The 25,052-nt window shown below is 43.8% G+C and overlaps 2 protein-coding genes across 6 annotated transcripts in view; one reads left to right on the forward strand and one right to left on the reverse strand.

Moving 5' to 3' along the window:
- ARHGEF3 (Rho guanine nucleotide exchange factor 3) overlaps positions 1-10,343 on the reverse strand; it is a 99,236-nt gene extending 88,893 nt beyond the window's left edge. The window contains exons 1-3 of the mRNA XM_078766521.1: positions 10,180-10,343; positions 9,687-10,002; positions 102-165 (exon numbers count right to left, since the gene is read on the reverse strand). Coding sequence (XP_078622647.1) covers positions 102-165; positions 9,687-10,002; positions 10,180-10,327 — 528 coding nt within the window. The 5' untranslated portion in view covers positions 10,328-10,343. The remainder of the gene's footprint in view (positions 1-101; positions 166-9,686; positions 10,003-10,179) is intronic.
- An 847-nt stretch (positions 10,344-11,190) lies between these two features.
- The window catches only part of ABTB1 (ankyrin repeat and BTB domain containing 1), a 156,027-nt gene continuing 142,165 nt past the window's right edge, over positions 11,191-25,052 (forward strand). For 3 of the 5 annotated variants that reach the window (XM_068133167.2, XM_068133166.2, XM_068133165.2), the window contains exons 1-4: positions 11,191-11,409; positions 13,704-13,766; positions 16,095-16,150; positions 22,512-22,656. In XM_068133167.2, coding sequence (XP_067989268.1) covers positions 11,354-11,409; positions 13,704-13,766; positions 16,095-16,150; positions 22,512-22,656 — 320 coding nt within the window. In that variant the 5' untranslated portion in view covers positions 11,191-11,353. Of the gene's footprint in view, positions 11,410-13,703; positions 13,767-16,094; positions 16,151-22,191; positions 22,280-22,511; positions 22,657-25,052 lie in introns of all 5 variants that reach the window. The other 2 variants (XM_078766523.1, XM_078766522.1) reach the window with 2 other exon arrangements.

The raw sequence follows: 25,052 nt of genomic DNA on the forward strand, positions 1-25,052 counted from the left end.
AGAGTAGCATGTTTCCTACCCTGTTTCTAATCACAGTAAGCCTGCACACACTTACAGAACATACTTGAACCTGTCAGGGATAAGGCAGTAAGACCTCTTACCAAGGTGAAGTCTGGCTGCGGTGCAGGCGTGAGAAAAGTAGCAGATCTCACACGGCGTAGAAACCTGGAAGCAAGGCCAAAATCACAACGAATGAGTGGTGAAGACGTCATGAATAAGCCAAACATTCCCAGTGACCTAAAAAAGCACAGTACAGAAAGCACAGGCACTGTGGCCGACTAGTCTGTGCCTCTGCATAGTTCTGCTCAGTAACCTTTCGTGGTGTTGTGTTGCACGACAGCTGTGCCTTCGTTTTTCCTACATTTCACACCCACCCCTCTCCCCCAACAAAACCCCCACAACACCAGCGTCCCTCCCTCTCCTCAAGGTTCCTCTCCCATCTCACGGGCCATGGGAACTCAGTCACTCTGCCAAGTACTGCAAAGCAGAGCGCCACTCACAGAGGGTGGGAAGGGATGTGCAGCATCAGACTGACAGTACCTGCCAAGTGGCAGCAAACAGGGCATCACAGGCTGTTTTGATAGCTGTCCATTACACCAAAACCCATTTCGGTTACAACGATCAGAGCCAAAAACATATACCTTGTCCAAGTCTAGATCCATTCTGAAGATCAGCTTGTCCGGTTTTTCCTTCTCACCCTCTATAGTTCCTTTCATGGTCTCAATGGTCAGACGTCGACTGAAATTTAAATAGTCAACACATCAACAACGGTGTGGTTCCAGTAAAGGAGGGAGGCAAGCTGTTTTAGCATTAATTTTTTCCTATCCATGACAAGCGTAAGTTGGCAGGGTTGCCCCTGTAGATATGCGCACTCGCCTTTGAGCTGTCTAACCTGGATTCGAATATTGACGCACCTACAAACGCTCACCCCGGTCTTTTACATTCTGGGCGACGCATCGATGCACGTTCCGTCCATTGGAAGGACATAAAGTCCGTGGAGCCGTCAGCCAGCACTGATCGTTGGTGCACGTTACAGATCCCACACCCTCGCCAAATCCCAAATTCCTGACACTTTCACTCGAGCATCCTGTGATAGAGTGGTAGGTAATCTGTCCAGGATTGATTCCAGCATCAAAACCTACTTTATGAATCATCATGAACACCCCAAAGCTCTGTCCAGAGTACAGGCATCCATTATTATTATTCGTGCTGTATGTACACGTGTGCGTGTCCATTCTCGCAGCGTTTATACACATTATTGTTGCGCATCTCTATCCCTTTCTTATTTTCCTTTGTAATCTCTATTACACACATTCACGGATATTCGTCTACGTGGGACATTCAAAAGGATTTGACAGATACAATTTAGTCCAAAATACATCCACCTTGATTCATTTTCTATTCCACAAGCACCCGTTTAGATTTTAGAGCTAGTTTTGTCATCATCTACAAATTACATATGTATGGTGGTAACATAAGAGCGGAAGTAAATTGAATTGGGGGGGGGGGCAGTGTGGGGTGGGAGGGGGGTTTGTGGCCTAGGGAAAAAATAAAATGGAGATTGGAACATATAAAAAAGCAAAGACAGCGAGGTTTTGTGGGCCATTGGGAGAGGGCTGGGGGTGGTGGAGGGAGGGTTAGTATTCCATCGACTTCTGCATCAATATGTATGTGACCCCTTATCATGTTGCGCTTAAAGGGAATAATGCCAGGCCTCTATATAAAATATTGATACATGGAAGTTAAGAGTTTGAGACTATGTATTTGATGATGATCTTTGAAAACTATCGACATGAAACAAGGGAGCACCAGCTAGGCAATGCCCCCTGCAGATCGACCTGGCACAAATGCATGCAGCACAGGCTCCCATCGTCAATTACCTGGATAATACAGCCAGCCTTTAATTACACTCTAAATACTACCTACTAGTTCCTTCAAACTTGCGTAGGCCTCACCATCATTAACCACGACCTCTCAGAGATTAGTCGAAGCCAGGCAGCCTCCATCAGTCCAAAGCACTACATGAAAAACTAGACCGGCACTCGGTAGAGCGCATACCTCCACCAGGCTGAAAAGTTCACGTTTTGTATCCCGATGATAGGCCGGACCTGCATCTGGACTTTAACCAAAATCGAATCGGCTTGTTCTTGTCACCGAACCAATCAACCAACTCATCCACCTAGTTATAGTCATAACTCGTCCACAACTTTTTAAAAATATCATGGTATATAATCGCTTTTCATCCCCGATCTCTCATTGGTGAATCACTTAAAGATTTAATAATACTCGTATCCGAGTCCACATTCAGATCTTCACCAAAATCAAATAGATTAGTCCTTTTCACACACACAACCGGTCCACCAGGTTTCGTCCGAATCCGTCCACAACTTTTTGAAATATCATGCTATATGTCGGTTTCTAGCCCTATCTCCCAATGGTGAAGAAAGAAGAAGAACCGCCGTTAGAGGCCATTTTCCCCCGCAGAGCGGGGGTTGGCCTTTTTTTGGGCACCATGGCCCCTTTTTGAAGCAATGTTTTATGGCCGGATGCCCTTCCTGCCGCCAACCCTGTTAGTCGCCCCTTGCGACACACAGGGAATTACCAGTGAACTGGTACTCAATGGTGAAGAAAGAAGAAGAACCGCCGTTAGAGGCCATTTTCCCCCGCAGAGCGGGGGTTGGCCTTTTTTTGGGCACCATGGCCCCTTTTTGAAGCAATGTTTTATGGCCGGATGCCCTTCCTGCCGCCAACCCTGTTAGTCGCCCCTTGCGACACACAGGGAATTACCAGTGAACTGGTACTCAATGGTGAAGAAAGAAGAAGAACCGCCGTTAGAGGCCATTTTCCCCCGCAGAGCGGGGGTTGGCCTTTTTTTGGGCACCATGGCCCCTTTTTGAAGCAATGTTTTATGGCCGGATGCCCTTCCTGCCGCCAACCCTGTTAGTCGCCCCTTGCGACACACAGAGAATTACCAGTGAACTGGTACTCAATGGTGAAGAATCACTTAAAAATTAAACTAGCCGGATCCGAATCCGGATCTTCACCAAATTTTAATCATTTCATCCTTGTCACATACACTACCTCTCTGACAAATTTCGTCCGAATCCGTCCACAACTTTTTGAGATATCTTGTTCACAGACAGACAAACAGAGACAGGGGTGAAAACATAACTTTTATTTACCTTTGGTGGTGGAGGTGATCAGAGCTACTCAGCATATAAGGCCTTTGTGTGTATGTAACTCAATGGAGTAATGCCCTCCGAAATAAGTTGGCATCCTCGAATCATGTGATCTGTCTCTCCGAGATCATGTGTAATCTAAAGATCTTAATATTACATTACTGGCTTCTCATGTGGAGAGGCTGAAGCACAAGGTCTGTTGCTCTCATATGACACATGTTGGTGGTCTATCTGGTTTTTACCGCCTCTCCTCTGGTCGAGCATATTATACATTTTACTATTTCACAGCGAGAACATTATTTGAACCATGGGGGCTGTGGTACAAAATACTTTCAGAATTGTCAACTGTGAAGAATGGAGAAGATGGAATGTGTCAAAATGGAGAAGGTGGATCAGACTCGGCAACGGTTACTCGAGTGAGATGTGCATGGAAGAAGTTTCGGGAACTGAGTGGCGTGCTGATGAGGAGGGGAGTGTCGTTGAAGCTGAAGGGAAAGGTGCATGCTGCATGTGTGAGAAGTGTTATGATTTATGGGAGCGAGACATGGGTAATGAACGTAGAGCAGCAGCAAAGGCTGGAAAGGGTGGAAATGCGAATGGTTCGACGGATGTGCGGAGTATCGTTGAGAATGAATGAATGAATGAATGAATGAATGAATGATCGTTTTAAGGCAATTTTTCCCCGCTAGAGTGGGGGTTAGCCTTGCGGGCCCCATGACAATCATGGTTCCCTGTTTGAGGCAATGTTTTATGGCCGGATGCCCTTCCTGACACCAACCCTTGGTCACGCTCTTACGATGCGCAGGGATAAAGTGTGCCTATTCTGAATCGGGGTACACACGGTGATCCAGCAAGCTGGTACTCAATTTGCCGACCTCGGAAGGATGACAGGCTGAGTCAACCCCCCTGGTGTTAATTCAGCGATCGACCGGGATTCGAACCCAGGATCCTAGGATCCCAAGCCGGCACCCTAACCGCTAAGCCAACGCCAGGAGAGAGGAAGACAAATGATGAATTGCGAAAGACGATGGGAATAGAGCCTGTGATTGATGCTGTGAAGAGGAACAGGTTGAGATGGTTTGGTCATGTGTTGAGGAAGGATGAAAGTGACTGGTTGAGAAGAGTGATGGAAATGAATGTAGAAGGAAGTAGAGGACGGGGAAGACCGAGAAAGACTTGGCTAAAGATGGTGGAAGAAGAAATGCGGGCAAGGGGGTTAACAAGGAAAGATGCAGAAAATAGGGCAAAATGGAGAAGATTGTCATGGGGACCGCAAGGCCGACCCCCCCCCCCCCCCCCCCCCGAGCAGGGAGAATGGCCTTAAAATGCATGTTGTTGTTGTATTTGAATCACAGATTTCGCGCTGGCAACGGCAGTTTAGAATTAAGTGCCCAGCATGCTGAACCAAATCAGTGTTACACACACACACACACACACACACACACACACACACACACACACACACACACACACACACACACACACACACACACACACACACACACACACACACACACACACACACACACACACACACACACACACACACACACACACACACACACACACACACACACACACACACCCTCGTTTCACATCGATACACCATTTTCAAAGTCGCGTATTATTGGACCACTGACCTCACAATATTGCGACCCATTCTTCAACATCAATTACCATAATCTGTCAACCTCATTCTCCGTGTGCAAGCATTATTTAGTGGACATTAAAGATCCCATGGTGTCCTTCAAGAAGAGTAGGCAAGCTATCGCCAGCATCATGAACAAATTCCAAACTCCTGCTCTAACCTAAAGGGAGCCGCACTCTCAGCGAATCACGGCAAAGCACAACCACATGCTGCACACGAAATGATAAGAAGGAGAAGATGGAGAAGAAGAAAGGGAGAAGAAAAGCATCGATTACGCCAAAGCCTTTTCCAGAGCAAAGAACTTCCAGAGTGAAGAAGAACCCTGGGCAGGCCAGCACCTCGTCACAGTGTTCCACTACTCGTCTATTTAAAATACACATTGGGATCTCAAACATTCACCAGCGAATACTTGCAGATGGGACGCCCAGCTTTCATATCTAGATAATCATAATTTTGCCTCCACCGACGAAGTCGCCAGAGGGATTATATTTTCGGGTTGTTCGTCCGGCTGTCCATCCATGGTAGGTTTTCCTTACCGGGATAACGGTCTCAGTCAAACTTGGTGCAGGTATGTACTGTATAATGAGGTAAAGATTAACTGATTAGATTTTGGGGTCATGAGATCAAAGGTCAGAGGTCATGTTCAGTAACAATTCTGTTACCACGATAACTTGTGAACTAGCGATTGGATTTTGACCAAAGTTGGTAAAAGTAGGTATTGTGATGCAAAGATGAACTGATTGTTTTTAGGGGCAAGAGGTCAAAGGTTAAAGTCTGTAATAGGTTTTGGCTAAAGGGAACGAAGTCAAACTTGGTACAAGTGTGTATAATGACGCAAAGATGAACCGATTAGATTATGGGGTCAAGAGGTCAAAGGTCCTGTTCAGTAAAAATTCTGTTACCGAGTAAACTTGTGAACCAGTGATGTGATTTCGGACAAACTTGGTATAAGTATATATTATGATGCAAAGATGAACGGATTAGATTTTGGCATCAAGAGGTCAAAGGTCAGAGTCTGTAATAAGCTTTTGTTACCCCGATAATTATTAAAGAATGGCTGAAGGGAACTAAGTCAAACTTGGTAGAAGTGTGTATAATGACGGAAAGATGAATTGATTAGATTATGGGGTCAAGAGGTCAAAGGTCCTGTTCAGTAAAAAAAATGTGTTACTGTGCTAACTTGTGAACCAGTGATGTGATTTTGGACAAACTTGGTATTAGTATATATTATGATGCAAAGATGAACCGATTAGATTTTGGCATCCAAGGTCAGAGGTCATGCTAGGTAAAAATGTGATACTTGAGAACAGCTGAAGGGATTTAAATGCAACTTGGTACAAGTATGCATAATGATGTAACAATGTTGGTGAAAGCATATCGGTCAATTCACGATGTCGAAGAGTGCGGTTCTAGTTTTTTTTTTTACCTCTGCCACCAAAGGTGGATGGAGGTTATGTTTTCACCCCTGTTTGTCTGTCTGTCCGTTTGTGAACGAAATATCTCAAAAGTTTGTGCACGGATTCGGACGAAATTTGGCAGAGATGTAGCGTATGTGACAACGACAAAATGATTAGATTTTGGTGAAGATCCGGATTCCGATCCAGCTAATATAATTTTTTAAGTGATTCTTCACCTTTGGGAGATAGGGCCAAAAATGATACATAGCAGGATATCTCAAAAGGTTGTGGACGAATTTGCATGAAACTTGGTTGGACCGGTTGGGTGTATGACAAGGACGATTTGATTCGATTTTGGTGAAGATCTGAATATGGATTCGGATATGAGAATTTTTTTTTTTAAAGTGATTATTCACCATTGAGTGATCGGGCTAAAACCAACATATAGCAGGATATCTCAAAAAGTTATGGATGGATTTTGATGAAACTTGGTGGACAGGTTGTGTGTATGTGACAAGGAATAATCGATTCAATGTTGGTGAAGATCCGAATATGGATTCGGTTATGAGAATTATTTAATTTGTTAAGTGATTATTCATCATTGAGAATGAATGAATGAATGAATGATCGTTTTAAGGCCATTTTTCCCCGCGAGAGCGGGGGTTAGCCTTGCGGGCCCCATGACAATCATGGTTCCCTGTTTGAGGCAATGTTTTTTATGGCCCGATGCCCTTCCTGATGGCAACCCTTGGTCACGCTCTTACGATGCGCAGGGATACGGTGTACCTATTCTGAATCGGGGTACACACCGTGATCATTCATCCCAGCAAGCTGGTACTCAATTTGCCGACCTCGGAAGGATGACAGGCTGAGTCAACCCCCCTGGCGTTAATTTAGCGATCGACCGGGATTTGAACCCAGGATCCTAGGATCCCAAGCCGGCACCCTAACCGCTAAGCCAACGCCAGATTGAGAGATCGGGCTAAAACCAACATATAGCAGGATATCTCAAAAAGTTATGGATGGAGTTGTACGAAACTTGGTGGACAGGTTGTATGTGCGACAAGGTAGAATCGATTCAATTTTACTGAAGATCCGCATCCGGATCCGGCTAGTGGAATTTTTTAAAGCGATTCTTCACCATTGGGAGATATGACCAAAAACGATACATCGCAGGATATCCCAAAAAGTTGTGGACAGATGATTTTGATTAAATGTGATTCTGTATTGTGATTTTCTGGTCTACTCTGGGATAAAAAACGTAAACTGTTCACCTGGTGGAGGTATGCTCTCTAGTAAGTGCTTTTCTAGTTTTTCATGTTTTACCTCCAGATTTGTAAAGCAGCTGCCATTACCCACATTTTCACTGGATCAATAGGTGTATAGCATACATACAGCTGTTCCCAGGATGTATTTTATATCTAGCAAAGAATATCACGTGTGCAGCACATTGATTAATAAGTCCTCAATATATAAATATATTGCTGCGGTTTTGAGGTTGGCACATTGAAGTCAATAAATGTTAAAGGTTTTCCCCCCATAGTTAGTCACACGAGCAACATATAGGCCCATTTGTAGTATAGTTATGTCTTAGTATGTGTAAGAATAGGCCATTTCCCCTCTTAGTACCTGCGTTGTGTAAAGACAGGAGAATAGGCCCTCCATTCATTTTGCGTACACCTCAATTCTACCTCCACGGGCGCAATCCATCCCGCGTCCCATTTGGCTGTCCATGAGTCAAGTTAACACGAGGCAGGCCCTCGAAAGGTGAAGGAGGGTTGAGCTCGGCACAGCAGCAGTGGGGACGGTAAGAATGAACCAACCAATCAGAGCTTGAGCGTTATGGCGTGAGAGGGCGTGGTGCAGAGCGTCTGGTGAGTTCCAGAGGGTTCGAAGGTCGTGGCATACATAACCCGATGCAAAAAAGTCCTCGGAACGACTCGCAGAGGGAAGGACTTGAGAGTTATCGAGGGAGGTGCGCTGAGCTTGTGCTGAGTTTATGAGAGGATTCTAAGGAGACGCGCTTGAAAAGGATCACCCGCGCAGTATGAACTTTGTTACGAGGGATACGTGGGCGCAGCCAGGGCGTTGATGACTTGCTCACCAAGCGGTTCCACCAAAGCGAGTGAACGCAGCTGAATAGCTGCCAGGCGCGCTAAGTCCGCCCCCTACCGTTCGCCCAGAGATAACCCATTCCGTTCGAGCGACACGATACGCGGTCCTGCCTTCTCCTACCTCCATATTCACGGGGCGTGCCGGGGACCGTGGAGAGCCGGACGGGGCCGATCCTGGAAGACCAAGCCAGCGCGTTCGGCCTGAACAGCATCCTGCCCATCTGCAATCCCCGTGTGAGTGTGTGTGTCAGATGGGCCCGTTGTCCTGGGGTATTAAGTATAAGACTGTATAAGGATTGCTCTGTGTCTCTTCCTCCTGTGCTGTAAATACGTGCATAATAATTAAACCAATTTGTTCTTCCTTTTCTTTCCAATTTGATCGCCTTTGTGATTTCTCCATTGATTAAGCGTGGTACGAATAAGATCGCTCCAATTGAGTCTAGTAATTATAAATAGTGTAGTAATTATAAATAAATAGCTCACGTGTACGCAAACCGCTCGGCGTATCACCATCACACGTGGTTCGTGCGAGGCTTATTCCCTCGCTTCCAGGGCAGCGCTAGTACTTAGGTAACAGCGAATTTGGTCCCGAAACCCTATTTAGCGCTGTCCGGAAGGGACGTAATAGGTCTCGGGTCACGCCAGGTCAGTAAAGACAAGGGGATTAATCCCCCCCTTGATAAGGGGAGAAGGCCGGCGGCAGATCCGCAACAATATATATATATACAATTAATAATAATAATAATAATAATAATGCATTTATTTTGTATAGCGCTTTTCATGAAGCCCAAAGGCGCTTTGACAGAGTGCAAAACATAATGGATAACAAAACATGAAAACAACAATAGCAAAAAGACAAGACTCAATAGGGAAATATTTAAAGCAAAAGGAGGGAGAAGGAGAAGTGATAGTCAGGGGTTAAATGCTGTGGGTTGAATGTTGAATGCAGTGCTGAACAGGTGGGTCTTGAGTGATGTTTTGAATGTGGTGAGTGAGGAGGAGTCTCTGATGGTGTGAGGTAGTGAGTTCCAGAGGGTGGGAGCAGCGATGGAGAAGGCCCTGTCCCCCCAGGATCTGAATTTGGTCCAGATGGGGGGGGGGGGGGGGGGGGGGGGTCAGGAGGTTGGTACCAGCAATGATTACCTTGTCCTTGTCGAACTATGTGAGCTGCTCATTAACTTCCCAGCTACTCAATCGTAACGACTTCTGCTGCTTGCCTCGATTAGGCATCGTATGGACAACCTTTCGGCGATCTGCTACATCGTCTCGACATTTCAACAGAGTACATTGGAAAGAAAGAATGAAGACATTGCAATTTATTGCCTCCGTTTACAATTACAGTCCTTACCTCTTGTCGTTGCTTGGCGTTGCGATGTCCACATCTCCTGCTGTCGTGGTGGTCTCGCCATTGCTGGTGCAGCCCTTCTTGTCTCCCCACTTGCCTCTTGCTCTCTTATGTCTCTGTCGCACCTGCACATCCAATGCCTCGGTACTTCCCCTCGAACCTGCACTCTGCACGGTGTCCGTCTCTCCTGGCACGACGTGCATCTCATTCTCTTTCTCCACATCAGACTGTACCATGAAGTCCATCTCTGTCTCTTGTTTCGCCAAATCTGTCTCTGTTGGCAGGTTTGCCAGTACGTCCAAGTCGTTCTGTCCCAGGCCTGTCATGACGTCAATGTGTATCACAATTGATTAATAGTTTTCTCTTTAACAGTCTCTCGCTGCGTCGATTTCTTTTTCGTTAATCTGCCTCGTCTATGCATGTATAAAGTCGATTCCGTCGCTTTGATTGATACTTTTGCTTAATATATATATATATATATGAGGCCTACGCTTGCCTTTATCACTGCTTCTGTCTTTCGATCTTGCTCGACCGTCCGTTCCGTCCTGATCCCGTGTTCTCAGATTCGTGATCCTCGCGCTTCGTTTAAATGGACCAATCAGGGAGCTCGACGGTTGGGCGTCACTACGGAAACGATCAGACATCCAGTGATGTGTTTTATTTAAAAGATTAAAATAGCGACAATGTTTTCCTCAGAGTTTCCGTATATTTCACTCGTTAAATACAAAACGTAAAAAAAATTCCTATTCTGATTATGACTATTAATTTATTAATTCGTGGATTTCGTGCGTTCTACTCTGAGAATATTTTACGTCAGGACCGTTTTATTATATATCTCTGTTTAATTTTCATGATATATTCCTTTATTTATTGAGATTTTTGAGCAGTACAAATGTGAATAGAAAGGAAAAGTGAAGTTATTCGACGTGTTTGGCATAGGATATGGAGTATTAATAAAATATTTGCACTTCATATCTGTGGTAAATTGCTCCTTTTTTATTGTATAAAAGTGCAAATATATGTATGAAGTAGATTACCTTCTCCCAATAGGCGCCCGCTGAACTACGTAACTTCCGGTTTGTGCACCCTTCGCGACAACAGTCACGTGATTGGATACGTTGAAAACAAACCACAAAAGGGCACGTGTTACGGCTTACTTCCGGTAGTCTCGCCCTCACCTATACAAAAATTCACCTATTCATTATATGCCAATCATAATTATAAATGTTTTAAAATTAACTTACCAATATTTCTCCCTCCTTTTCTTGTAGGGGAGATCAGTGATTCGTTGGGCGATGTATGAAACACGAACGCTGCTGGCAATGTATCTTTTATTTATTTTAGTACAACTTTTCCATTCCTTTCTCCATCTATATTGAGCTGCTTATGCTTTAGCCTGAACAATAATTAGTGGCGTTCAACGTATACCTCAGGTTGCGTAAACGGCTACTTGCGTTCAAATAAGAGAAAGAAATATGACACGCTCCTCCCCCTCCATCAATGATGTGACGTAATGACGTGTTACGTCAACGCTTGCGCAGTAAGCAAAATGAATCCGGCTTGTTTACGACGGTCTAGCAGGCGATTTTCCTCGGCTTGTTTTCTATACTTTTACTTTCCTTTAAGACGTTAATATCTTTATTAACAACGTGAACGGGAAAAAACCCATTATGGACGTCGTCGAGCTGTTTTTGAACTGCAGACGCGGAGATCTGTGTGGAGTGCGGTATGTCTTGATCGAGGCTCTCTCTAGATATAGATCTTGGTTGGTTGTTTTGTTGACGAATCCAAGTTTGGACCGAAGGTAGTAATCTAGTATCATATGATATAATAGACTCGAACATTTGGTGCTTTCCTCACAAAAAATAAAGCAGAAAACAAAAACCTTAACTTTATACAAGGCCGTTTCGAGTACTGCTTTATATATTTGTAACTACAACTTTTTAACCCTTTGTTGTTCACAAGACGTGTATAAATCAACAAAATATGCATTTATTTATGTCCTGGGGCCAAACTTTGTTTTCCATGTATTCAACGAAACCAGTTAATCGGGAAATAGATAAGTCTGTTTATATGGTTGTCATAGAAACCGTTGGTAATGAAAAGTAGTTATAACAAATGTTAGAAATCGATTTTATGATTATCTTCTACCTAAGATATTTATTGTTCTGAGTGAAGGTTTTATGAATGAGTATTTTTTTCTTCATTCCCATATTTGTATAATTGCAAACTCTGGAACCAAAAAACAATGGAGTATTGCAAGCTCAAGTTCTTGAAAGTTATTGGATGTGCAGAACTTTATCTGCCATCTCTACTCCAGCACCCCTTGTGGCCCATGTGTCCTGCCTTGATAGAGTACCTGGAGCTGACTTTTTATTTCATTTTTAGCTCACCTGGAACGAAGTTCAGGTGAGCTTATGCGATGGCCATCCATCAGTCCGTCCGCCCGTAAACACTTGAAACTTCTTCTCCGAAACCGCTGATGGGATTGCGACCAAACTTAGCACAAATTATATTTGTTGTGTTGTGACTAAAGTTTGTTCACGGCATTAAAAAAAGTCGTGGTCTAAGGGGGTTTACAGAAGTCAAAGTGGATCCAGGTTTGACCCCCCAAAATAGGTATTTGCTTTTTCTTCTGAAACTACACACACTATTTTGATGAAACTTGACCACAACCTTCATGACCCGTGATGTGCCGAAGTTTTTTCACGGTACTAAGAAAATCGAAGTCTAAGAGGGTCTACAGGGGGTCAAAGTGGGTCCAGGTTTGATCCCCTCAAAATAGATATTTGCTTTCTTCTCAGAAACTACACATGCAATTTCGATGAAACTTCACCACAACCTTCGTCACCCATGATGTACCAATGTTTGTTCAATGCATTAGAAAAAAATTGGGTCTGAGGAGGTATATGGGGTTGGGGGGAGGGTGGGGGAAAGAGGGGGGGGGGGGTTGCCGCCCAAAATAAGTATTTTGTTTGTTTGTTTAAAGTCTTATGATTATGTTAGTATGATTCTACATGCTGCCCTGTCTTCTGGCAACCATTGAAATTGTTTTAAAATACCTTTAGTCAGTGCAGTATACTGTTTATTCTACCAGATGAGCGCCAGGGGTATTGCCCCTATTTTTACTTTGTGACATCCTGTTACTGTGCATTTTCAACTGCACTACATTGGATACAACCGCAAGCAGCTAGTTCAAGTTGACCATTTAACATTTGGGTAATGGCATGCTTTGCAAAGCATTTCTGTAACATCCACTTGTCAAGAAAAATATAAAATTAGAATTGCACGGTAGAGCTCATGCCTCACCTCCGCAAGGCTGAACAGTTTTTTTGTTTTTTTTGTATACAAGATCGAGGCTCGTGAAAGAGCTAAGATTCATCACACAAAAAGTCAAACCGACACCCAAAATAAGGGGAGCGGTAGACAAGATGGGGAGAGAGGGGGAAGGACGGACACAAGCACAACATTTGAGAGCAAGGACTTCGAGAGAACTGTGGGGGGGAGAGGGCTTGGGGGGGGGGGGAGGTGGGAGAGGGCTTGGGGGGGGGGGAGGTGGGAGAGGTATAAAACATGGACACTGCAAGGACTTCCAGGAAAGAAGTTGGAATTTCAAAAAAGTGTATCTGGGGTGAAAATTAGCGGGGGTAGAAAAGATCAAGGTTTTGGATGGGGGAAGATAAGAGATGGTGGTGAACAGCTGTTTTAAAGGCTGATAGGCCGGATCTGGATCTGGACCTGAACCAAAATCTAATCACATCATCCTTGTCACACACTCAACCTGTCCACCATGTTTCGGCCGAATTCTTCCGCAACCTTTTGAGATATCCTGGTTACAGACAAACAGACAGACAAAGAGACGAGTGAAAACATAACTTCCGTCCACCTTTGGGGGCAGAGCTATTAAAGAGGATCTATTGATATAATTTATATTGTGCTGTTTGAATAATACTTACTTGGTGTCATTGTGTTCTGCTTTTAGTGGATATCCCTTGATGGCTGTTTTGGTTTTATCTGCAGATGCCTGGTGGAGCAGCGGGATGTGGACCTTAACGTCAGGGACAATTGGGATAGTACCCCACTGTATGTCATGCTACATTCTCATGCCTTATGCTAATGGAAACTGTAGTCATTGGAGAATTTTTCAAAGGTTTAGAAACAAAGAAAATATTATTGCTTGGGTGGAATATGTTGATGTGTACGGTGTTGAAATTTGAGTGCATTACTCGTGGTTCTGTGATCCCAGGCTCAAATCCTTTGTACTGTGTTGGTTTGTCCATTGTCAACTGATGTCCCCCTCTTGCATGTAAAGTTCTCTGTAAAAGTCGACAGTTTGCGTACATATACTGAATGTGACACCTCCGACTGTTTAAAATTGAGATTCAAAATCAAATTTTGTACAAGAAGGTAAAAATATCAATTTTATTTATTTATTATTATTATAAATCGGTGTTGGGCTAGCGGCTAGGGTGCCAGCTTAGGATACCTAGGATCCTGGGTTCGAATCCCGGTCGATCGCTGAATTAACACCACGGGGGTTGACTCAGCCTGTCATCCTTCGGAGGTCGGCAAATTGAGTACCAGTTCACTGGTAATTCCCTGTTTGTCATAAAAAGGCGACAAAAAGGGTTGGCGGCAGGAAGGGCATCCGGCCGTAAAACATTGCTTCAAAAAGGGGACCAAAAAACAACAACAACCACGGTCCCCGAAAAAGGCCAACCCCCGCTTGCGGGGAAAAATGGCCTCTAAAGGTGGTTTCTTTCATTATTATTATAAATATTCTGTAAGGTTCAAAGAACGCTTAGTCAAACATGGATGATATATGTGTACTTTCCATTAAAAAAAAAAACCTTCCTGCATTCTATCAAAATGACCCTTGCATCATATGAAAATTAAAATGGGACTTTCCTACCTTGCTGCCAACCACGTGATGTGCCTGTCCTCTTGTAACGGACACTCCGCCGTTAGGACTACTACAGCCAAGCAGACTGCACACCATAATTGATCCATGTCTTTCGGACATGCATTCGGTGAAGACTCGTGTTTTGCATTCAACAGACATTCGACTCTGACGAGCGTGGAAAAGCTTTTGCGTATAATAAATGTACAAGCTCCTCCGTGAGTATTAGATCGGTGTTGGAAAAATAGAATCCACTTCTATTAGAGGCCACACAGTTCATACCTTTGGGAAAATAATTTGAAATTTTTTATTTTTCATGATAGCCAAGGAGTCAAACTGAATAATCTGGACAATAAAATGAGATTGCATTTTGCATACAAAACTTTTTTCTTCTTTTTTTCCGATGCATGTTTTTTTTTTTAATAACAAAAGGACAACGGAAATAGAAGGGGCAAATGCTAACAGCAGGGCCGAGAGAGAAAATAGGAGACGGACAAACAAGGGATGCGGATAACAATGAGGGAGAACGCAAGTTGTTTACAAGATGGATAAAGAAGCAAAGTTTGTGGGGTATGGAGGATGATTTAACGGTTGTAGAAAAGATCATGGTTTTAAATGGAGGTTGAACTGAGATTTTCATGAACAGCTCTCTTGAAAAAAAAAAAAAACATGCTTTAAAAAAATTAATAAACAACAAAAGTTACTTTTACAAAACTTAAAAACAACAACAATGATGACAACAGAAACCAGCTACTTACTGTTTGACAAAGGTACGTCTAAGTGTTCAAGAACGAAGCTTTTACTTTTGTTATACAGTATTGCCAAAGAAATTGGCACATGTGCATAATTTTGACAACAAGCGAAAGTACCCGTTCCCAATGATGGGAAAAGTTTAAGTGAATCTATTGATTTAAATAATTTTGCACTCTTCGTTTCACTCAAAGCCAAAGCTCGAAGCTACTTATACCGCGTCCTGCAAATGAATTGAATTGCGCTGTCCTGCAAATAGCCATGCTGAGAAGTGGCCGTGGGTCTTTGAGAAATGAGATCGAGTTGGAGAGGTATCAGGAAATTTTAGTATCACAAATTGGAGAGGTCGTAGTCGGGATTCATTAAAAAAAATTGGTTACAATATTGCGAACCTCTCTGTAATATTCAGGTAAACTACCAAAATTTTTTTTAACTCACCCTTATGTTGTCAAAACTGACACTGTGTTTCATTAGAATAATGCAATGCACAAGTGTATTCGTAATGATTTGAATGTGGTGGTTCTGGTAAAAAAACAAAAAACAACCAAATACTGTGTGATATAATTATTTATTTATTTTTTATGTGCATGTCGATGCATGTACAGTTCAATGTTTCCTGTGTTTCTTCATCATTGTTTGGTAGTTGATTAAAGTTTGTGCACTCGAGTGGTTTTTAGTTTGCTTCTATACTTGATGTCAAAAGAGTGGCTGGAATTTGATTTTTTTTTCTTTCTGATAAGGCATTGATGACTTTGCTTCAGATATTATGCTTGCCTGTGTGGCTATGAAGATGTGGTGAAATACCTTTTGGAAAACGGTGAGTTTTCTTTTTTCTTGTTTTTGGATACAAGATTGAGGCTCGTGTAAGAGCTAACATTGATCACAAATAGACAAACTGACACAAAAAACATAAAACATATGATAAAGGGAGTGGGAGACAAGATGGCACACAAGTACAGCATTTGAGAGCAGTGACATCGGGAGATCTGTGGGAGGGATAGGGCTTGGGGGGAGGAGGCATGAGAAAGGGAGGAGGAGGTGGGTGGGAGTGGAAAAAACACATGGACACTGCTAGTACTTCCAGGAAAGAAGTCGGTATTTCAAAAAAGTGGATCTGGGGTAAATTAACGGGGGGTAGACAAGCTCAAGGTTTTGGATGGGGAAAGATAAGAGATGGTGGTGAACAGCTGTTTTAAAGACCTGGAGGGAGGAGTGGGATTGAAGAGAGTGAGTTTGTTCCAGAGGCAGCAGAAAAGAGGAATGAAAGAGTGAAGGTGAATAGAGAGTCTTGATTTTGGCAGTTTAACCATTAGAGGGTTGCAGGCAGATCTTGTGCGACCTGTAGGAATATTTGGGGGACAGAGCACAGACAGAGCTGGGGGAGCAAGGCCGGAGAGGAATTTGTAGAAGACAGAAAGACCACCAACCTGCCTGCGGTGAGTGAGTGCAAGGCCCTCGGAGTTAGATTCATCGCGGGAGATTCCAATGATTCTGAAAGCTTTGGTTTCAACAGCGTGAAGCCGAGCTATGTGTGAGGCAGGAGCACCAGCCCAGAGGGGAGAACAATATTCCATTGAGCTGCAGAGGAAAGCCTTGTATATATGGTGAGGACCTCAGGTGTGCCAATGAAAGACTTCGCACGACGGAGGATGCTCAGTCGGCGACTGGCTTTGGAGGCCAGCTTGGAAATGTGGTTTTTCCCACGAAAGATGATGGCAGATAGTGAGACCCAAAAGCTTGAGTGACTACTTATTGGAGAGGATTGTTGAGAAAGTAGATGGGAGGGTTATCCAGTCGGTCTTTTCGGAGAGACATAATGAGAGTGTGAGATTTGTCAGGGTTGAAAGACATGCTCCACTTGTTTGACTAGTCTGTGATTTTGTCCAGGTCTGCAGAGAGTGAGGAGGCTGCAGACTGCCGATCTGATGGATGATGTATGGAGCGGCAGAGAGTGCCGTCATCAGCAAGGAGATAGAGAGGATTTTCCAGAGAGTTGGAGAGATCATTGATGAAGACAAGAAAAAGTACAGGGCTGAGAATACTGCCTTGGGGAACTCCAGCCTGAACAGTAAGGGGAGATGAGAGAAAACCATTCAGGGCCACACGTTGACTACGACCAGAGAGGAAGTCCGCAAGCCATGCATGGAGATTTCCATGGATACCATAGAAGGAGAGTTTGGTGAGCATAGCGGCGTTCCTGACCGTATCGAAGGCACGTGATATGTCGAGGGAGACAGCTCTGATTTCCTGTTTGGCACTAAGGACCTCCATCCATTGTTGAGACAGTAGAAGCAACATGTCCAGAGTAGAATGACCTGGTCTGAATCCAAATTGATGATCCGAGATCAAGCCGATGGAGAAGAGGAAGGATTTGATGTCAGAAGCGATGATTGATTCCATGACCTTGCTGATTATTGGGAGCAGGCTTATTGGTCTGTAGTTGCAAGGATCTGTTTTTGCACCTTTTTTGTGTAAAGCGGTAATGTTGGCTGATTTCCAAGCAGATGGTAGATGACCTTGAGAAAAAGAGAAGGTGAAGAGAGCAGAGAGAGGGTGAGATAGAGCGGCAGAGCAGGATTTTAGGACCCGTGGGATGATGCCGTCTGGTCCAGTTGCAGAATCAGAGTCTAGGTTTGACAAAAACTTCTCCACCTTGTCAGGAGGGAAAGACACAGAGTCCAGGAGCAGCTGGGTTCGACTGGGTAAGGTAGGTACACAGAGAGATGGGTTCGGGACACAAAATTTTGAGGCAAACACAGAGTTGAGGCATTCGGCTTTTTCACGTGCGGTGTCAGCTGTGTAGCCGTTTGAGGTAAGGGAGGGGGAATAAACACCAGAAACGGATTTGACCAGACGCCACCAGGATTTGGAGGAAGGAGACAGGTTTGAGAGTTCAATCTTGAGAGTATAGAGATATTGTTTCCTGGCTCTCCTGAGGGTAGACAAACACTTGTTTCGAGCTTTGTGAAAGGAACTGAGATTACCTTCAGTTGGATTAGCCTTTCATGAGGTGAAGGCAAGTTGCTTCATGGCAACTGCCTCACCACAAGCTTCAGTGTACCATGGAGGGGAGGAAGGGTACGACAACTGAAGACGAGATGTGATAAATCTGTGCATGAGAGAGAGAGAGCAGTTTACTTTGGAAGAATTCCCAGGAAGAGTTGATGTCAGAGGCGGTAGAGATGGGAGACCAGTCCAGATGATTGATGGCTGTTTGAAGACCATGCCAGTTAGCCTGAGTGAAAACCCAGACTCGTCGACGCTGAGGAGGCTCTGAAAATGGCCAGAGAGATGTCCACTTTAACAATGAATGATCAGAAGAGCCGATTGGAGCAGAAGAAGAGCAGCAGACATGTGCAGGGAAGTTAGTCATAACCAAGTCCAGAAGAGAAGATACTCCATTGACTGAGATCCAGGTCGGGAAATTGACAGATTGCGTCAGAGTTGACAATTATGTTTTCGTTTCTTCAGATTAGACACTCACTATCGTATCATTCTCCATGCTTGATGAGGAAATGACAAACGATTCATCGATTCAAAAAGATACATCCCAGGGATAATAAAACTTGGTAACATATGAAATGCAGTTTAAAAAAAAGATTGTTTATTTAATTATTTATTTATTTGCCCCCATGTTCTGCTAACTTTGGTATAACTGAGGATGCTAAATGATCACTTAATGTTATTAAACTTAGATAAATACATCCATTGTTAGTATGCTTGCTTTACAAGTGCAACAGATGACTAAATTGCATTATGACGTGTTCATGCTTAACGTTTCTGTATGGCTTCTTATTTTGGCCCTTTCTGTATTGCTCTTTTAGATTTCGCATTGCTAAGTGCACTGAAGAGCATGAGGGGATTTGAAAATAAATATTGTAAAACGGCACTTAAAACTTTCCTGTCTGTTGACCCAAATTTGCGTTGTTTGTTTTTAAAGCAGGTTTCATGTGGCTGCATTGCATAATAATGAAATTATTTTGAAAGGCCAACCACAATTTGAGATGTTAAAGGATCCAGCAAAATGTGTAAAATGCATAGATTACCATACCATCCAAATTTAAGGACTTTGAGATTGAAGAGACTTTTAGGTAAGTTGAATGTAGAGCACCATGCACAAGATCATGGCCACACCACTGAAGTCAATTTGAAACAAAGACACCTTTGAATGATATATACATACATATACACTTTAGCTAGATTTGGAAGAAATTATCACCCATCCTACCCATATTCCAGATCGTCATGACCACTCTTCCAATACTTTGGATTTGTTCTTCACCTCCAATTTGTTGCATTGCTGCCACACAATTTCACCTCAAATTGGTGCTTTTGACCACAATATTGTGAACATCACTTTCCTTGTCACCACTCCTTTTTCTCCGACTGAAGAAAAATTAACTCTCTTTCCTTCTTTCCTGAAAAAGCTCACCCAGCTGGGCAGCACTGTGTTGCCAACCCCTCCCACCCCCATGCAGATATATACACATACACGAGTACATGTGTTTTTGCTTCGCGAGCAACAACAACAACAACATGCATTTTAAAGGCCATTTTCCCTGCTAGAGCGGGGGTTAGCCTTGCGGTCCCCATGACAATCTTCTCCATTTTGCCCTATTTTCTGCATCTCTCCTTGTTAACCCCCTTGCCCGCATTTCTTCTTCCACCATCTTTAGCCAAGTCTTTTTCGGTCTTCCCCGTCCTCTGCTTCCTTCTACATTCATTTCCATCACTCTTCTCAACCAGTCACTTTCATCCTTCCTCAACACATGACCAAACCATCTCAACCTGTTCCTCTTCACAGCATCAATCACAGGCTCTATTCCCATCATCTTTCGCAATTCATCATTTGTCTTCCTCTCTCTCAACGATACTCCACACATCCACCGAACCATTCGCATTTCCACCCTTTCCAGCCTTTGTTGCTGCTCTACGTTTATTACCCATGTCTCGCTCCCATAAATCATAACGCTTCTCACACATGCAGCATACACCTTTCCCTTCAGCTTCAACGACACTCCCCTCCTCGTCAGCACGCCACTCAGTTCCCGAAACTTCTTCCATGCACATCTCACTCCAGCAACCATTGCCGAGTCTGATCCACCTTCTCCATTCAACATGTCTCCTAGGTAGCAAAATGTTTTCACACCTTCCAGGTTCATGCCATCTCCAAGATCCAACTCAACATTTCCTCCATCTGCAGCTCCCTCTGTGCACACCTTACACTTGAATGTAGCTGCCACACTGGTTAATGACCCTCTCAGATCACTACATTTTTGATGAACCCACTTGGCGCACATTGTACATTGAATGGAGTTCACTCTGACACCTTTCCTGCACACAGCGCACGGCCACTTCCCAGTTGTTTCCACCTCACCACATGCTTTACCACTTGCCATCACCTTTGTCTTTCCGATATTCACCTTCAGACCTTTTGTCTCCATATATTCCTTCCACTTGTTCATCCTCTCCTTCAGTCCATCCATACTCTCCGCAATCAACACCAGATCATCTGCATACAACAACTCCCACGATAAACCCTCCTTTACATTCTGAGCCACAGTTACAAATAGTGGTGGACTTGGTACCGACCCCTGATGCACTCCCACCTTCACCTCAAACTCACCACTGTTCCCGTTCTTCGTCCTTACAGCTGTGCGCGCTCTCTAGTACATTGCCATCATTACTCAGATCAACCATTCCTCCACTCCTAACTTCCTCAATGCCCATGTCACTACTTCGCGTGGAACCCGATCAAATGCTTTCTCCAGATGAACAAAACACAAGAAACAACTTCTTCTCCTCCTCCATGTACTTCTCCTGCAACTGCCTTACAATAAAAAGCGCGTCTGTCGTTACTCTTCCTGGCATAAATCCAAACTGCATTTCGTCGATCTTCACTTTCTTCCTTATCCTCCTCTCCAACACCCTTTCCAATACCTCCATTCCATGCTCAAATACATTTATCGCTCGATACGAGCCATATTCCAGAGGGGCACATTTCCGCTTGTATCGAGGGACGAGGATGCGGCCTTCTTCCACTGGAATACGGCCTGCTTTCACCACCAGATTACAGATCTGTCATTTTCTTCACACCCCAACTTCCCGCTGCCTTCAACATATCTCCCACAACTCCCGTCGGCCCTCCCGCTTTTTCTACTCTTCATTGCTTTTATCGCTTCCTCAACTTCCCTCTCAGTTATCTTCTCTGCCGGTCCTAAAACTGGGTTACTCTCTATGTTGCCATCCCATTCATTCTCTGCAGTCAACAGCATTTCCATATATCTCTTCCATTTTCCTTTAATTCCATCTAGGTCTACAGCGATTTGTCCCACTTCATCCTTCAAGCAACTCACCTCCATCACATCGCACCTCTCTTTCGTTATCTGCTTTGCAATCCTGAATACCGCTCTCTGACCGTCTCCCGAATCCAAGCGTTGTCCGAACATTTTCCTTCATGCCTCCTGTGCCTTTGCTACCTCTTTCTTTGCAGCCTTCTTGGCTGCCTTATAACTTTCATGCTCTGCTGTTTCTGGTCCCGTACCCTTCGCCTTCTGCCACTCCTTGAACTTCTTCCTCTTCTCGTCAATCCTCTTTCCAACTTCATCATCCCACCACCATTTTTCCGAGTGCCTCGGTGGTCCTTTTGTCCATCCACATACCTCACCAATGGCTCCCAACAGACTATCCTTCATTGACACCCAACCACTTTCAAGCTCAACCACATCATCCTCTACCCTACTCAGCCTCTCTTTTAATGCCTCCCTCACCGTCGCCTCTTTCACTCTCCACACCTTCATTCTCAGTTGGTACTTCACCCATCGAGCTCTCCTCGCACCTTTCACCCTTATGTCGCAGACAACCAAGTGGTGCTGTGAAACAGCCTTCTCCCCTGGGATCACCTTTGTGCCCTGGAGGTGCCCCCTATCTCGCCAAGCACCATCAGGTAGTCAACGGTTGTTGTCGACCCACCTGACGTGTATGTAACAAGCTTATTATCCTCTTTCTGGAACTGAGGTATTACAAATCAACAAACCAGCACCATCGGCAAACTTCAAAATCCTTTCACCTTCTCCATTCCTCACACCATATCCGTAACCCTTCACTGGCTGTGAAGGATGATAATGTCTCGACCTAGAGGGTACTGGATTTGTGACTTTTCTTTTTGATCTGAACAGGAGCCAAGTGCGAAGCAAACACATTTGATGGGGAGCGATGTCTCTACGGTGCTCTGAATGACAAGATCCGCCGTTTGCTCAAAGATTACAAGCAGATCACATCCCGACGCATGCGACGTGACAATTATGATGATTTCCTTGAGAGGTTAAGTACACAATTTCTTGTATGAATGTTATTACCTCTGCCAATGAAGGTGTATTGTGCCTGGAGGTTATGTTTTCATCCCTGTCTGTTTGTCTGTCTGTCTGTGAACAGGATATCTCAAAAAGATGTGGACGGATTCGGACGAAATTTGGCAAAGAGGTAGCGTATGTGACAAGGACGAAATGATTAGATTTTGGTGAAGATCCGGATCCGGATCTGGCTCGTATAATATTTTAAGTGATTCTTCAGCATTGGGAGATTGAGCCAAAAATTTAAGTGAATCTTCACCATTGAGAGATCGGGTGAAAAGCGATAAATAACATGATATTTAAAAAGCTATGGACAAGCTATGATTAAACTTGGTGGACGAGTTGGTTAGGTGATAAGAACAAGCCGATTCGATTTTGGTTCAGTTCCAAATCCAGATCCGGCCTATCAGTGGGATACAAAACATAAACTGTTCAGCCTGGCGGTGATATGCACTCTACCGAGTGCCGTTCTAGTTATTTTCATATCTTTGTAAATTGTTGACAGTTTATTGGTGACCCTGATTCTTCGTACTACGACATGCAGACTGCAGCATGAGATAACCAGGATAGCTCGGAGAATGTACTGTACATTCCTCGTTGAAGTGTCACTCGTTTGAGTTTCATTTCCAGCCGGACTATAAACGCTCACCCTGGTGTTTTGCAGTTTAAGGGAACATCAAGCTGTCTGTAGAATTTGCTTGTGTTTTTTGCTGGGACGTTGATGATCCCACTGTGTCTTTCGAAAAGAGTAGGCATTGCGATACCCTTGCCAAACAGAAATATCTGCATTTGTTCAAACGAAGCAGCAGCTAGAGGCGTCATGTACATCAACGAATGCACACAGTTTCCCCGTTAAATAGGTCTAGCAAAAGGCTTGTGGACACGTGAACACATCTTCAAGGTTCTCAGAATTCACTTCATGTTATTATAGGAATGAAATTGAATGAATCGAACTCCTTCTTCATATTGCTACAACACTGACAGACGATGGTCTTTATAATATTGCTTTTTTGTTTGACTTATGGAGTGACATTTCAATGAAAGCTCAAAATTTGTCACAAAAGGGCAAACTACAAAATCTTATGCTTGCTAAGGACAATTATCTCTTGTTTGTACACAGATTGGACAATCCTGGACATAAGATAATTCCTCCCTCGCTCCCCCCTCACCCTAACCTCCCTGGATTTCTCTCAAGACAGCATAAACCTCAATCCATGAGGACATCCCATTAGCTCCAAACACCAATGTCTGAGGCCCCAACATCAGGGTCCTGGTATGTCCTCTCTGTCCAAGCAATGAAAAACCCGAAGATAGGAAAACGGAATCCTATAGATCGGGAGGTGACAAGATTTGCCCATGTCTTGGCCATGATTGGGTGAAATCTCAATTTAAATAATATGAGCAATTTAATATTTCTAGTAATTTCTCATCAATTTGGAAATATTGAATTTCCGATTTATGGGTAATTATTTAAATATATGAGTGAAAGGTTTCAGATCTCACGCAGCTGTTTGAACTTTGCCCAGCCAGTGGCAGCGATGCACATCCATTTGCTTAAGGGTTGCACAAACTGGCCTACCAGCAAATGTCTTGCATGAATTTGGAGACCCATCCTAATTGACTGTATGGCGTCTCCCACGAGCTTCCTGTAAGGAAAATTGTTTTTGGAAAGCACTCTATTTATGGCTCCATGAAAGCTTGGTGGTGAGTACCAAAGAAGGCATTTGCCGAAACTAAATTGCCACTCTGCATTCCCATTATATTTTCTGAGTCTATTCCTTGACTCATTCCTCAGCTAAATTGTATTTCGTAGGCCTCCACTGTGAGAGTGCAATTTGGTTTTAATTGAGTTTTAAACCTGTACTACCAGGGTACAGCCACGCTTCTATCCATCTTTATTTTAGACAGGTTTCTCTCTGGGTGCACCTTAAGCAGTGTGATTTGTGTTGAATTGCTCAGTGAAATAAAGTACCTTTCCTCTTTTTACTACCTATTTAATGGTCCCAATTGATCCCTCCTTTTGGCATCGGACGAGGGGGAGGCTTTGGCCTCAGTAATCTCACAAACCAGCTGGTCAGGCCTGACATTCAACTGGAACTGATTTGGGGAGGAATTTGGAATTTGTTTAGGGTGCTGTCGATTTTTTTATTTTTTTTTATTTTTAAGTAGTGGGTTGTCGACAGCAACTGCTCAGGGTTGTTCTACCGTTTGGACTTAAGGTCGTTTAAGTGGTGCCCGGAACCATGCAAAAGAGTTAGGTATTGTGAGATATTTAACGTTTACCACCTCATGCTAGCAGATGAAACACCCAGCTTCATGTCCATCCAAGGAATGGCATACTTTGTCCTACCTGTGAGCACCAATCTC

Source organism: Myxine glutinosa, chromosome 12 (assembly GCF_964187855.1).
Source record: "Myxine glutinosa chromosome 12, kmMyxGlut1.1, whole genome shotgun sequence".
Lineage (NCBI taxonomy): Eukaryota > Metazoa > Chordata > Myxini > Myxiniformes > Myxinidae > Myxine > Myxine glutinosa.